Source organism: Onthophagus taurus, chromosome 1, assembly GCF_036711975.1.
Source record: "Onthophagus taurus isolate NC chromosome 1, IU_Otau_3.0, whole genome shotgun sequence".
Classification (NCBI taxonomy): domain Eukaryota; kingdom Metazoa; phylum Arthropoda; class Insecta; order Coleoptera; family Scarabaeidae; genus Onthophagus; species Onthophagus taurus.
This window is the reverse complement of record NC_091966.1, coordinates 43,061,049-43,076,862: the sequence shown is the minus strand read 5'-3', so window position 1 is coordinate 43,076,862 and position 15,814 is coordinate 43,061,049. Positions and strand designations below refer to the sequence as shown.

The 15,814-nt window shown below is 30.7% G+C and overlaps 1 protein-coding gene across 4 annotated transcripts in view; it reads left to right on the top strand.

The window, feature by feature from the left end:
* Window positions 1-15,814, top strand: part of LOC111420701 (uncharacterized) — a 135,537-nt gene that overhangs the window by 74,792 nt on the left and 44,931 nt on the right. For all 4 annotated transcript variants that reach the window (XM_071201397.1, XM_071201396.1, XM_071201399.1 and 1 more), the window contains 2 exons: window positions 4,309-5,224; window positions 10,149-10,249. In XM_071201397.1, coding sequence (XP_071057498.1) covers window positions 4,309-5,224; window positions 10,149-10,249 — 1,017 coding nt within the window. The remainder of the gene's footprint in view (window positions 1-4,308; window positions 5,225-10,148; window positions 10,250-15,814) is intronic.

Genomic DNA, 15,814 nt, shown 5'->3' with positions numbered 1-15,814 from the left:
TTTGACAATTTCTTCTTTAATAATTTTTTCTTGGAAATCTTAATAATATTACTTTATAATTTTTATATCATATCATAAACTAGAATCTTTAAGCTGCAATTTAACATATAGATCATATCAACATTCTTAAAAATATGGTTGATATGATTTTTTGAAAATTTGGTACAATTTTTTATTTATAAATTTGATAATTTCTCCTTTAATAAGTTTTTCTTGGAAATTGCAATAACATTACCTTACAGTTTTTATATCATATCATAAACTAGCATTTTTAACCTACAATTTAACATACATATCATATCATGATTCTTAAAAACACGGTCGATATGATTTTTTTTATTTCGTATTATTTTTGATTTATAAATTTGGCAATTTCTTTTTCAATACATTTTTCCTGGAAATTTTAATAATATTACTTTATAGTTTTTATATCATATCATTAACTAGAATCTTTAAGCTTCAATTTAACATATATATCATACCAAGATTCTTAAAATTTCATAAGATATGATTTTTTGAAAATTTCGTATTACATTTGATTTACAAATTTGACAATTTCTTCTTTAATAATTTTTTCTTGGAAATCTTAATAATATTACTTTATAATTTTTATATCATATCATAAACTAGAATCTTTAAGCTGCAATTTAACATATAGATCATATCAACATTTTTAAAAATATGGTTGATATGATTTTTTGAAAATTTGGTATAATTTATGATTTATAAATTTGATAATTTCTCCTTTAATAAGTTTTTCCTGGAAATTGCAATAACATTACCTTACAGTTTTTATATCATATCATAAACTAGCATTTTTAACCTACAATTTAACATACATATCATTATCATGATTCTTAAAAACACAGTCGATATGATTTTTTTTTAATTTCGTATTATTCTTGGTTTATAAATTTGACAATTTTTTCTTCAATAATTTTTTCCTGGAAATTTTAATAATATTACTTTACAGTTTTTATATCATATCATAAACTAGAGTCTTTAAGCTTCAATTTAACATATAGATCATATCAAGATTCTTAGAAATATAGTTGATATGATTTTTTGAAAATTTGGTATAATTTTTGATTTATAAGTTTGATTAGTTCTCCTTTAATAAGTTATTCCAAGAAATTTCAATAACATTACCTTACAGTTTTTATATCATATCATAAACTACCAGTTTTAAGCTACAATTTAACATACATATCATATCCTGATCCTAAAAAATACAGTCGATATGATTTTTTAAGAATTTCCTATTATTTTAATTTATAAATTTGACAACTTCTTCTTAATTTAATTTTTTTCAGAAAATTTCAATATCATATAATTTTTATATCGTATCATAAACTAGAATCTTTAAGCTTCAATTTAACATATAGATCATATCAAGATTCTTAAAAATGTAGTTGATATGATTTTTTCAATATTTGGTATAATTTTTGATTTATAAATTTCATAATTTCTCCTCTAATAAGTTTTTCCTGGAAATTTCAATAACATTACCTTACAGTTTTTAAATCATATCATAAACTAGCATTTTTAAGCTACAATTTAACATACATATATCATGATTCTTACAAATACAGTCAATATGATTCTTTTTTAATTTCGTATTATTCTTGATTTATAAATTTGGCAATGTCTTCTTCAATAATTGTTTCCTAGAAATTTTAATAATATTACTCTATAGCTTTTATATCATATCATAAACTAGAATCTTTAAGCTTCAATTTAACAAATAGATCATATCAAAATTTTAAAAATATAGTTGATATGATTTGTTGAAGATTTGGTATAATTTTTGATTTATACATTTGATAATTACTCCTTCAATAAGCTTTTCCTGGGAATTTCAATAATATTATCTCATAGTTTTTACATCATATCATAAACTACAATTTAACATACATATCATATCATGATTCTTACAAATACAGTCAATATGATTTTTTTTTTAATTTCGTATTATTCTTGATTTATAAATTTGGCAATTTCTTCTTCAATAATCTTTTCCTAGAAATTTTAATAATATTACTCTATAGCTTTTATATCATATCATAAACTAGAATCTTTAAGCTTCAATTTAACATATAGATCATATCAAGATTTTAAAAAATATAGTTGATATGATTTGTTGAAGATTTGGTATAATTTTTGATTTATACATTTGATAATTACTCCTTTAATAAGCTTTTCCTGGGAATTTCAATAACATTACCTCACAGTTTTTGTATCATATCATAAGCTAGCATTTATAAGCTACAATTTAACATACATATCATATCATGATTCTTACAAACACAGTCAATATGATTTTTTTTTAATTTCGTATTATTCTTGATTTATAAATTTGGCAATTTCTTCTTCAATAATTTTTTCCTGCAAATTGTAATAATATTAGTTTATAGTTTTTGTATCATATTATAAACTAGAATCTTTAAGCTTCAATTTAACATATAGATCATATCAAGATTCTTATCAAAATACGGTCGATATGATTTTTTTTTAAATTTCGTATTAATTTGATTAATAATTTTCACTATTTTTTCTTTAATATTTTTTTGCTGTAAATTTCAATAATATTACCTCATAGTTTTTATATCATATTATAAACTAGAATCTTTAAGCTGCAATTTAACATATAGATCATATCAACATTCTTAAAAATATGGTTGATATGATTTTTTGAAAATTTGGTACAATTTTTGATTTATAAATTTGATAATTTCTCCTTTAATAAGCTTTTCCTGGGAATTTCAATAACATTACCTCACAGTTTTTATATCATATCATAAACTAGCATTTTTAACCTACAATTTAACATACATATCATATCATGATTCTTAAAAACACAGTCGTATGATTTTTTTTATTTCGTATTATTTTTGATTTATAAATTTGGCAATTTCTTTTTCAATACATTTTTCCTGGAAATTTTAATAATATTACTTTATAGTTTTTATATCATATCATTAACTAGAATCTTTAAGCTTCAATTTAACATATATATCATACCAAGATTCTTAAAATTTCATCAGATATGATTTTTTGAAAATTTCGTATTACATTTGATTTACAAATTTGACAATTTCTTCTTTAATAATTTTTTCCTGGAAATCTTAATAATATTACTTTATAATTTTTATATCATATCATAAACTAGAATCTTTAAGCTTCAATTTAACATATAGATCATATCAAGATTTTAAAAAATATAGTTGATATGATTTGTTGAAGATTTGGTATAATTTTTGATTTATACATTTGATAATTACTCCTTTAATAAGCTTTTCCTGGGAATTTCAATAACATTACCTCACAGTTTTTGTATCATATCATAAACTAGCATTTATAAGCTACAATTTAACATACATATCATATCATGATTCTTACAAACACAGTCAATATGATTTTTTTTTAATTTCGTATTATTCTTGATTTATAAATTTGGCAATTTCTTCTTCAATAATTTTTTCCTGCAAATTTTAATGATATTAGTTTATAGTTTTTGTATCATATTATAAACTAGAATCTTTAAGCTTCAATTTAACATATAGATCATATCAAGATTCTTATCAAAATACGGTCGATATGATTTTTTTTAAAATTTCGTATTAATTTGATTAATAATTTTCACTATTTTTTCTTTAATATTTGTTTGCTGTAAATTTCAATAATATTACCTCATAGTTTTTATATCATATCATAAACTAGAATCTTTAAGCTTCAATTTAATAGACTTATCATATCATTATCCTTAAAAACACAGTACCTAATAATATTACCTTATAGTTTTTATATAATTTCATAAACAACACTGTTTAAGCTTCAATTTAACATACATATCATATCACACACATCAGATAGAAAGATGAGGATGAACATCCCATATAAACCAAATTTCAGAAACGTAATTGTAATGGATGTAAAAAGAACAGGGTGTTTTTCACTTTTTGATTCGAAAAGTTGTAGTGTAAAAATCAATTTGAATTTTTTATAACCATCCATTTAACGACCCTTACAATCAAACTATTACGTTTCAAAACGATTGTGCAACATAACACGTTCGTTTAGAGATACCTACTCTCTATTTATTGTTAGATAAGTATTGAACAGCGTAAGCCTGAACTCGACCTGAAAGTACCCAAACTCTAATCTAAACGAACTGCGAAACTACATCGTGTGCACCTGGTGCACCTTGTATATTCACGTATTATTGATTATCTCACCCCTAACTTTTACCCCCAAACCCTTTAATTAAAATTATTACCGACTATTTAAAACTCTTATATTTTTTTTTAGATTGTCAACTATGGCTGAAAAATCAAAATTCATCAATACATTCGTATCATTTTCCATCGAGAGATTGTACCTGTTGGTTTCCATGGTCTAGTTCGGAACATGGTCTCGTTGTCGATATCATTAGATTGAACGTGCCGTGCTATAGAGGAGAACTCCACTTTTCCGGTTTAAATGTAAGCCAACATCAGTACGCTATTAGAAGCCATCGTCAAGCGAGGGTTTGTGGAAAACTGGAGGAACTTTCCGAAACTGATAGGCACATTTATTTCCCGCCCTCGCACACTCCACCGTTTCTCTACGTACGCGGAAATCCCATTTTCAATTTAAATTATCATCTCGTCGATTACTGTTACAACGTTACGTTTACTTCGCGGAATGGATCCTTTGAGTTAAAACCAACGGGGGAGTTACAGTGCACGTTCAAAATCTATTTGCCATACGGAAATAGAATAGCGTTAGTTTTAAATATAGGCGATAGTACAACAACTGGCTTACCGAGTAATAAAGATTTTGGTAAATTGGAAAACGTCGATGGGAGTAAGTGTGATGGATTGTATACGGAGTTACTTGATGGGGATAACGTATGGAGTCATTGTACGCGTCATGGTGATGCAGAACGAAAAATCGAAGCTGTTTCAACGGAAAATCGCGTTGTGTTAAAGATTAGGTTAAGATCTGGAACTAAAGGGGATATGTTAAGTCTTAAAATGCGATATAGAGCTGAGCCAATTGAGGAAATCGTTAGAACGTGCGAGTTTGGTTGGGTTGCCTACCGACAATTTTGTATATCACCCGCTGAAGATATGAAATTACCTTGGATACAAGCCGAAATGGAATGCGGGAGAAGAGGAGGTCATCTAGTCAGTATCAGAAATGTTGATGCTCAAAACATAATTGAAAAAATTTTGCTAAATAGGTAAGAAATTTTACTTTGCAACGTTAATTTAGTCCCCTCCGCTAATTGCTTTCCCAACGACACACAATTATCTGTCCCTTGTCCCTCAACGCAGAACCTTAATTAAGTGGTGTAATTGATGGTGGAAATTGCCCCCTTTGTTAATTATAAAAATAACATCTTTGCCATATAGTGCTCGGAAAATGTGTTAATCGTGAATTACGAGTTGGTTCTAAAACAATCGTAAATCGCGCTTGTTTACAAAGTCTTTCAACTTGAAAATTTATTACCCTCCTTATATTCATGTTTTGAATAACAAAGGGAACGATAATTTTAAGAAAATGTAATGATCGAATGCAATCATCTGGATTACATTTGTATATGTACAGTGAAATACCTCTAATTCGTAGTTTTAGTTCAACGCTGAATAACAACTGAAACTAACACTAAACGTAAAACTAGAAACATTTTGGTTTAGACGTGTGTCTCGTAAAACGGCTGAACCTGAATGTTTCTAGTTCTAGGTTTAGTATTTGTTTTATTTTTGTTCAATAAAAATATACAACAATCTAACGCTGAATAAGGATTAAAACTAGAACTAACACTAGACCTAGAAATATAAAAATTCGGGATTAGATTCACGTTAGATTCTACTGTTAGTTCTACTTTTATTGCAATAAAAATATACAACAATCTAGCACTGGATAACAATAAAACTAGAACTAACACTAGACCTAGAACTCGAAAGTCCTGGGTTTAGCCGTGCGTCTGAAGACTAAGGGTGTGTTTACGTTGGAGCTGCGATAAACGATAATAGCGACGGTACTACCAAAACAACGAAATTGTTGTCATAGTTTTATATGCAAGTGTTTATATTGGAGCGACGAATTGTCACAAGTTTGACAGCCGACTAACGATAAGAGCGACGCTAATTGTATTCCCTATTTTCTTTGTTAGTATCAGGTGTGGTCGGCATGGATATCGACTGTTTAATTAGTGAAATTTTTGTTAGATCCCCCTTGTGGGACCAAAAAGATAAAAATTACCACAACAGATTTGTTCTGACAAATCGTTTTCAATTCATTTTGCGCAGCTCTTATCGCTGCTCTCATTGTTGTTCTTATCGTTTATCGCAGCTCTCATTCCAATATAAACACCTGCATATAAAACTATGACAACAATGTCGTTGTTTTGGTAGTATCGTCGCTATTATCATTTATCGCAGCTCCAACGTAACCACACCCTAAACCCGGATATTTCCAGTTCTAGGTTTAGTGTTAGTTCTAGTTTTAGTTTAATAACAATACACAACCTAGGGCTATCTAGTGCCAACTAGCGCTACTTAGAATTGTCACTAGAACTAACACTAGACCTAGAACTAGAAACATTCAGGCTTAGCCGAACGTCTTTAAAGACGGCTAAACCCCAATGATTCTAGTTCTAGGTCTAGAGTTAGTTCTAATCTTAGTTCAATAATAATTCACAACGTAGGGCTATCTAGTGCCAACTAGCGCTACTTCGAACTGTCACTAGAACTAACACTAGGCCTAGAACTAGAAATGTTTTCGGCTTAGCCGGATGTCATTAAAGACAGCTAAACTCGAATGATTCTAGTTCTAGGTCTAGAGTTACTTCTAGTTTTAGTTCAATAACAATACACAACGGAGGGCTATCTAGTGCCAACTAGCGCTACTTCGAACTGTCACTAGAACTAACACTAGACCTAGAACTAGAAACACTCGTGCTTAGCCGCACGCCTTTAAAGACGGCTAAACCCGAATGATTCTAGTTCTAGGTTTAGAGTTAGTTCTAGTTTTAGTTCGATAACAATACACAACCTAGGGCTATCTAATGCCAACTAGCGCTACTTCGAACTGTCACTAGAACTAACACTACGTCTATAAAGACGTGCGGCTAAGCCCGAATGATTCTAGTTCTAGGTCTAGTGTTAATTCTAGTTGTAGTTCAATAAGAATACACAACGGAGGGCTATCTACTATCCGTGCAAAAAGTCAAGGCCCCTCACTTTAGAGATCGATATCTTCCTAACCGCTCGATGGAAAAAATTGCTGTAAAGTTTATTGTAATCAGTGAACATTTCTGCGTATCACATGTTAATTTGGAAATTTTCGGGTCCGTGGTTTTACTTTTATCGCGAGTTAAGTGAAAAAAGTACCCGATTTTTGAGAGTGCCAGCAACTTTGTCTACTTTGCGATTTTTTCTCTCCAAAACTATTTGACGAAAAAATTTCAAATTTGAACTGGTGGTAAACCGATGTGTTCTTAATGTGGAGCATATTTTATTTTTTCGATATTCCATATAGTTTCGCGGAAAATCGCGGTTTAGTAGGATGCGGTTATTTCGAAAACGACCTGGCGAATTTCAACGCTGTTTTTACCAAAATATGTCAAATAACGCGGATTGTCGGATTCCGTTATCAGTTTTTCAAAAATAAGGATCCCTAATTTTTTAAGAGCGATTTAATGGAATTACAAATTAAAGAGAAACAGAAATCAGCTATGCGGAGAAAGGAAGGTTCCGTCCAATCGGAACAGATGGTGCGTCCCAGACAGTACGTCGCGTCTTTATCTTGCCTACATAAAGAAATAAGGCGCGACGTCCTGTCTGGGACGCACCATCTGTTGCGATTGGCCGGAACCCCCGTCACCCCGCAGAGCTTATTTCTGTTTCTTTTTAATTTGTAATTCCATTAAATCGCTCTTAAAAAAATAGGGAGCCTTAATTTTTAAAAACTGATAACGGAATTCGACAACCAACATTATTTGACATATTTTGGTCAAATCCGCGAGGAAATCCACCCAACCGTTTTCGACATAACGGCGTCTTACTAAACCGCGATTTTCCGCGAAACTGTATGAAATATCGAAAAAATAAAATATGCCACTCATTGAGAACACATCAGACTACCACCTGTTCAAAATTCAATTTTTTTCGTACGATAGTTTTCGAGAAAAAAATCGCAAAGTTGATAAAGTTGCCAATTCCGTAAAAAATCGGGTACATTTTTCACTTAACTCGCGGTAAAAAGAAAACCGTGGATTCGAAAATTTTCAGATTAACATAAGTTACGTAGAAATGTTCAGTGATTACAACAAACTTTGTTACACTTTTTTTTTATGGAGCGGTTGCGAAGATATCGATTACTAAAGTGAGGGGCCTTGACTTTTTGCACGGATAGTAGTGCCAACTAGCGCTACTTCGAACTATTACTAGAACTAATACTAGACCTAGAACTAGAAACATTTAGGTTTAGCCGCATGTCTTTAAAGACGGCTAAACTCGAATGATTCTAGTTCTAGGTCTAGAGTTACTTCCAAAAAGTTCGATCTCTCTACTGTTAACGTTGGCATATTTGTCAACGTTATAAAAAATCCTTTAAAATGAGTCCAAACTCGACATATTTAACTTTGATATTAATGGAGACACAATCACTTCCGGTTTAAAACGTCAACGTCAATTTTGACATATTTATCATCTTCATTAAAAAACCTTTAAAGTGAGTCCAAATATGACGCACTTATCTCAAAAAACGAAAAAGTTAGAATAAAAAACGTTAAACCCGAAGTTAGCAACAATGAAGATAGCAAATTAATTTTTAAATATTAATACCAACCTTAATTTTTTATTTTTTTTTATGTTATTTTTGTTTTTGTGACAAATATTAAGACATTTTATAAAAATTAAGAATATGTCAAGATGACATTGACATTTCAAACCGGAAGTTGCTTATATCTCGAGTAATATAGAAATTAAACGTATCATGTTTGGCATCATTTTAAAGGATTTTTCACGACGATTACAAATATGTCAAAATTGACGTTGACATTCTTAGCCGGAAGTTGACCATAACTTCATTAATATTGAAGATAAATATGTCGTGTTTGTACTCATTTTAAAGGATTTTTAATGAAGATTATAAAAATGTCAAAATTGAGGTTGGCATTTTAAACCTGAAGTTAGTTATCATATAATAGAAGTTTTATAACTTACTTTTCAGCACTTTCTTTTTATTTTTAACGTGTTTTTTGGGTCATTCAAGTTTAGCCGCACGTCTTTTAAAGACGGCTAAACCCGAATGATTCTAGTTCTAGGTCTAGTGTTAGATCTAGTCTTAGTTCAATAATAATACACAATGTAGGGCTATCTAGTGCCAACTAGCTCTATTTCGAACTGTCACTAGAACTAATACTAGAACTAGAACTAGAAACATTCGGACTTAGCCGCACGTCTTTAAAGACAGCTAAACCCGAATAATTCTAGTTCTAGGTCTAAGGTTAGTTCTAGTTTTAGTTCAATAACAATACACAACCTAGCGCTTTATAGTGCTAACTAGAACTACTAAGCACTGTCAGTAGGTGTAGTGTTAGTTCTATTTTTAATTCAATAAAAATATACGAGAATCTAGCACTGAATAACAATTCAGTCGCACGCAGTCTGAAGACGCACGGCTAAACCCGAAACTTTCTAGTTCTAGATTTAGTGTTAGTTCAATAAAAGTATACAACAATCTAAGAACTAAAGCTAACACTAACATTAGATCTAACACTAGACCTAGAACTAAAAACATTCGGGTTCCTTGCGTTTCTTAAGACGGCTAAAGCTGAACGGTTTTCCAATTAGAATTGGAATTAGTTAAGGAAATTTCACTGTATATATACAAAATATATATATATATATATATATATATATATATATATAGTATATATATATTTTTTTATAGTATATATATATATATATATAGCGTGAAAGTTGAGTGGAATGACAAAAGTTTAGAAAGGAATCGACGATTAAATCTCGTATTTCTTCCATTGACGAAGACCGAAACGACCTTTCGCGGGACTCGGGGTCGAACGCTTAACGGAAATTGACTTAATCTTAGCGGATGCCATTCGGAGATTTTGATCCATGATCCATTGCTTTTAGCCCGGGTTATCGAGATTACAACGCCTACTGGATTGGAGCGTCTGACAAAATGCACGAAGGGGATTTTCATTGGACTGATGGTTTACCGTTTTCATTTACAAGTAAGTACTAAAAATAGATTTATTTCTAATAAATATCGTAATATAAAATTATCGTTTCTTAGTTATGATTAGTTTTTAACATCGATTTATTATCAAACAATTCTCTATGTTATAGTATGTATATAAGGAGTTATCTCAGCGATGTGTGACTGAGAGCCGAGTATTGTACTTATTAAACAGAATTTTGTAGTACAAAATTGATTTATGTACAAAATTTTTACATAAATCCCGAACTACACTGATTTCGCCCTCTGAAACTCTCATTAACTCGAACCCAATCGAAACTTCTATAGAAATAGCATCTTTTTCGAAATCATTTGCCAAATTTGGGAAAACAACGATGTTAAATATTACGATTTTAACTATATCAAATATCCACGATGTAATAGACGTAGAACTGCTCTAAAATGCTTCAAGAACATTAAACTGCAGCAAGACGACCAAATAGATAGCGTTGATTATTTCCAATCCCATCATTATCTGCAAATTTCATCCTTCAAAAGGCTTCCTTTTTATTATATGTACAGGGTGTCCAAATTTCGATGGGTTTGCAGGATATCTCAGTTATTATGAAAGATAGAAAGTTGCGGTTTTCGCGAACCTGAGCTACTTTTTTGTGAAACTTATAATGCCTCAAACCAAATTTTCATAGACCTCTTCGTTTTTGATATACAGGGAGTATTTCAAAATTTACGATTTTCAGACACCCCCCGTATCTCGGCTATCCGGAAACTTAGTAAAAAAGTAAAAACGGGTTCTAATAGATTTTTTTACGGAGAATCCAATGGTGCACGTAGAATTTTTCTAGTCATCACGGTTTTTGAGTTATAAACACAACTTAGGTTTTTTTCAATGGAACCACCTATATTTTATTTTTTTATTGAACTGGATTTTTTTCAAGCTTTTCAATGATATATAATACTCTATACTTACCTTTATAATTAACCTCGAAATTGAATAAAATACATTATTTTATAAGTAGGCAATGATAAATAGACTGCCTAGCCTGACGTCACAGAGATGGGCGGAGCTTATATCGACTCCAAACAATTTCGTTGCTAACCACAGTTGCTAATGATAAACCGTAATAAAAATGTCATAAAAAGTTACTTAGTTTATTTTATTTTAACACTAGTTGAAAAATTGCATATGGTGATTTACCGTTAGCAACACACTTAGCTATGAAAATGTTTGGAGTCGATATAAGCTCCGCCCATCTCTGTTACGTCAAGGCTTAGGTTGTCTATTAAATGATCGCGTTGCTAGGATACCGGAATAAACAAAGTAAATATAGTTAATTACTGTCAAACTTAATTTTGAATTTTGTGCTAACAATAAGTCGTGTGTTACTTAATTACCTTTAATTAACTTAACTTAATTATCTTTTTCTTGAAATGGAGCGCTATGAAAATTATGAAAAATATGACATGCTAGCATTTTACATTCATGCAAATGAAAATGTTAATCAAGCTGCTGAATTATACATAAATAGGTAGAATGCAACATTTATCAGCAATAACATTTTATTAGCAGATTGTTTCACTTCAGATATCCAGAAAGAGCGCAACCAAATTCAAAAATTTTTTTGCGAAATAATTTGATCAATTATGGAAGTTTTTTGATGCCCAGGCCAAAAAAATATAATAAAGAAAATCGGAATAACAATGAAATTACCGTGTTAGGATGTGTGGAAGCCGCGCCTAAAACATTATGTAGGGAAATTGAATGTCAAGTTGGAATTAGAAAATCGACAGCCTGTGCGATTCTAAAAAAGTATAAATATAAACCCTACAAAGAACAAATAGTTCACCACTTGCACCCGGGAGATGCCGAACGACGTTTGGAATTCTGTAACTGGTATTTGAACCATGCACAAAATAATATTGAATTTAGTTCCTCTATTATATGGTCTGATGAGGCATATTTTATCAGCACAGGAATCTATAATCGTCATAATAACAGGCATTGGCATCAAGAAAACCAACATATTATAATTGACCGGCAGCGTCAAGGAAAATTTGGTTTTAGCGTGGCATGTTTTATTATTGGGCCACGAATTGTTTACAAAATATTTGAAGGAAACCTTTGCGCTAATCGCTATTTGGCCCTCTTGCAAGAGGCTTTGCCAGAGATTTTGGATGATATTCCTCTTATTCGGCTAAATAATATTTATTTTCAGCAGGACGGAGCTCCCGCTCATAATGCGTAAGTAGTGAGTCGCTACCTAACTGCAGAATTTCCTGGTAGGTGGATAGGCACACATGGTCCAACACAATGGCCAGCAAGATCACCTGATTTATCTATTTTGGACTTCTTTTTATGGGGATATATCAAGAATCGGGTATATAGTACCCAGAATCGAACAAAATTGGAATTGCAAATTGCTGTAACTGATACTTTTTCACATTTACAGCAACATCCCACATAACTATTCTAAATGCAATTAAACGCATTACTAAACTTTGTGAACAATGTGTGCATCAAAATGGTAACAACTTTGAACAATTCTTGTAACTTGAAGCCATATTTGCATAATGTTTAGTTTTTAATAATTTTTCGTTTTTAGCAAACAAAATTTAATAGATACATTTTTTTAATAAGTCAATAATTAATATTATAGTATTTTCAAAATTCTTTGTTTATTCTGGTATCCTAGCAACGCGATCACTTAATTTATCATAGCCTACTTATAAAATAATGTGGTTTTTTTAATTTCGAGGTTAATTATAAAGGTAAGTATAGAGTATTATATATCATTGAAAAGCTTGAAAAAATTCTAGTTCAATAAAAAAATAAAATATAGGTGGTTCCATTTAAAAAAACCTAAGTTGTGTTTATAACTCAAAAACCGTGATGTCTAGAAAAATTCTACGTGCATCATTGGATTCTACGTGAAAAAATCTATTAGAACCCGTTTTTACTTTTTTACTAAGTTTCCGGATAGCCGAGATACAGGGGGTATCTGAAAATCGTAAATTTTGAAATACTCCCCGTATATCAAAAACGAAGAGGTCTATGAAAATTTGGTTTACGGCATTGTAAGTTTCACAAAAAAGTAGGTCAGGTTCGCGAAAACCGCAACTTTCTATCTTTCATAATAACTGAGATACCCTGCACACCCATCGAAATTTGGACACCCTGTACAGGGTGCCCATTATGTATGGAATATAGCATATATCTTGGTAAGTATCAACTTTATAAAAAAACATTTTATACAAAAGTTGTTTAATATTTTATTTGCCATAATAAGACTGCATTCAATTGTTTTTAATTCAGAAAACAAATGAGTAACGAATAATACTTACATTTTTTTAAATGGCAATGTATTCTTTCGTTAGGCTCATTTGATAAAGATTATTTTTCTCTTTACGATGGCGTAAAATTTTTGTACCCTTACGTAAGAAAATTTTTGAAAAAAATGTTAAAATTGTTTATTAATAAAAATAAATCAATAACATTAATCTAGATACCCGAGATCTCAAATTATTACCGTAAATTAAATTTACGTGCAAAATAAAACAAATAAACGAAAAATTAGTGTACATCTCCAATAATTCGAGGTACTTCGAGGTATTTGACGATCTCGGATATCTAGATTACTGTTATTAGTTAAATTTTCTTAATAAGCAATTTTTACATGTTTTCAAAAATTTTCTGATACAAGGGTACTAAAATTTTACGTCATCGTAAAGAGAAAAGAAATCTCTATCAAATGAGCCTAACGAAAGGGTACATTGCCATTTAAAAAACTTCAAGTGTTATTCGTTGCTCATTTGTTTTCTGAAATAAAAACAATTGAATGCTGTCTTGTTATGGCAAATAAAATATTAAACAACTTTTGTATAAAATGTTTTTTTATAAAGTTGATACCTATCAAGATATACAGGGTGTCTCAGCGAGACCGGTCATTAGACGTTTCTGGGGTTCTGGCGAAAATAAAAATTTGAGAATTCAGTCTTAAGTATTATCAATTACGGTCTCTTCGACTAAAATATTTTCAGATTTCTTGCACTTCCGGTTATACCGGAAGTCGCCACCTACTTTATTTTTTTAAATGGAACACCCTGTATATTTTTACATATTTGGATTTATCTGTTTTCAGGGTTTATAAATAACTTTACTTTTTGCAATTTGATTCGGCCGTTCTCGAGTTATTCGAATTTTTCTAGAAAAATCCGTTCCAGCAGACATTTGTTCAAAAAATCAGAGAACACTCAATTTTTGGGATATCAATTTAGGATTCAGAATATGCTTAAACAACATGATGGAGTATGTTTTGGTGTCGAGAACGGCTGTCTAGAACGTTTGGTCACTTTACTATGGCACGTTAACTTTTCAAAATTTGGAAGTACCATAACTTCATTTTTTTAAATGGCACCCCCCATATTTTATTACTTAGTCGTCTTCGGCGTCTCATTCTACATCTTTTATATCCCATATGTCCCATACCTAACATTAATAGTATAGGAGGTAATTAGGGTTTTTTGAAAAATGCACACATATCATATGGATATTTAGCCTAGGGTGCCATGAAAAACAAGCCTTCTCAATGAGTTCTTGTCAAAGACTCACTTGTTTACCTCACATGATGCATGTGAGCAAATAATTATCTGTTATGTCCCTTAATATTAGTACTGAAAAGAGTTAAAATCGATAACAATAACGAAAGTACTATTTACTTAAAGTACTATCTTCTTTGGCAGCTCGAATTGAGGTGTTGGGACTGGGCTCGAAATAAGCCAAGGCATTCACCTCTTCCGTTGCATTATCTACTACATTTTTTGGTCAGTTTAACACGTGATTAATTCGTCCAAAATGCAAAAAATTTGCTTCTATTCTTCTAAATTTATCTTTTGTCATCGGAGGTAAATGCGGATAATTTTCATTAAACATTCTGCAAGTTCTACTAAGAACTTTGTCGCACTTTTCGTGCACAAAAAATAAATTATGGATTTCTTTATTTGTATAAACATTATTTACGTTATTAATATCCATTTTATCTGGTTTCAGACTCACAAGCATCAAACAACGTAAATCAGACTTTGACATTTGTCAATAAGTCATTAAACATTTGTTTTCCATGGCACACTAGGTTAATATCGATATGATATGTGAGCATTTTTCAAAAAACCCTAATTATTTCCCAAAGTATTAATGTTAGGTATAGGACATATGGAGTATAAAAGATGTAAAATGAGACGCCGAAAACGACTAAGCAATAATATTTGGGGGGTGCCATTTAAAAAAATGAAGTTATGGTGCTTCCAAATTTCGAAAAGTTAACGTGTCATAGTAAAGTGACCAAATGATCTAGACAGCCGTTCTTGGCACCAAAACATACTCCATCATGTTGTTTAAGCATGTTCTGAATCCTAAATTGATATCTCAAAAATCGAGTGTTCTATGATTTTTTGAACAAATGTCCGCTGGACCAGATATTTCTAGAAAAATTCGAATAACTCGAGAACGGCCGAATCAAATTGCAAAAAGTTAAGTTATTTATAAACCTTCAAAACAGACAAATCCAAATATGTAAAAATATACAGGCAGTTCCATTTAAAAAAA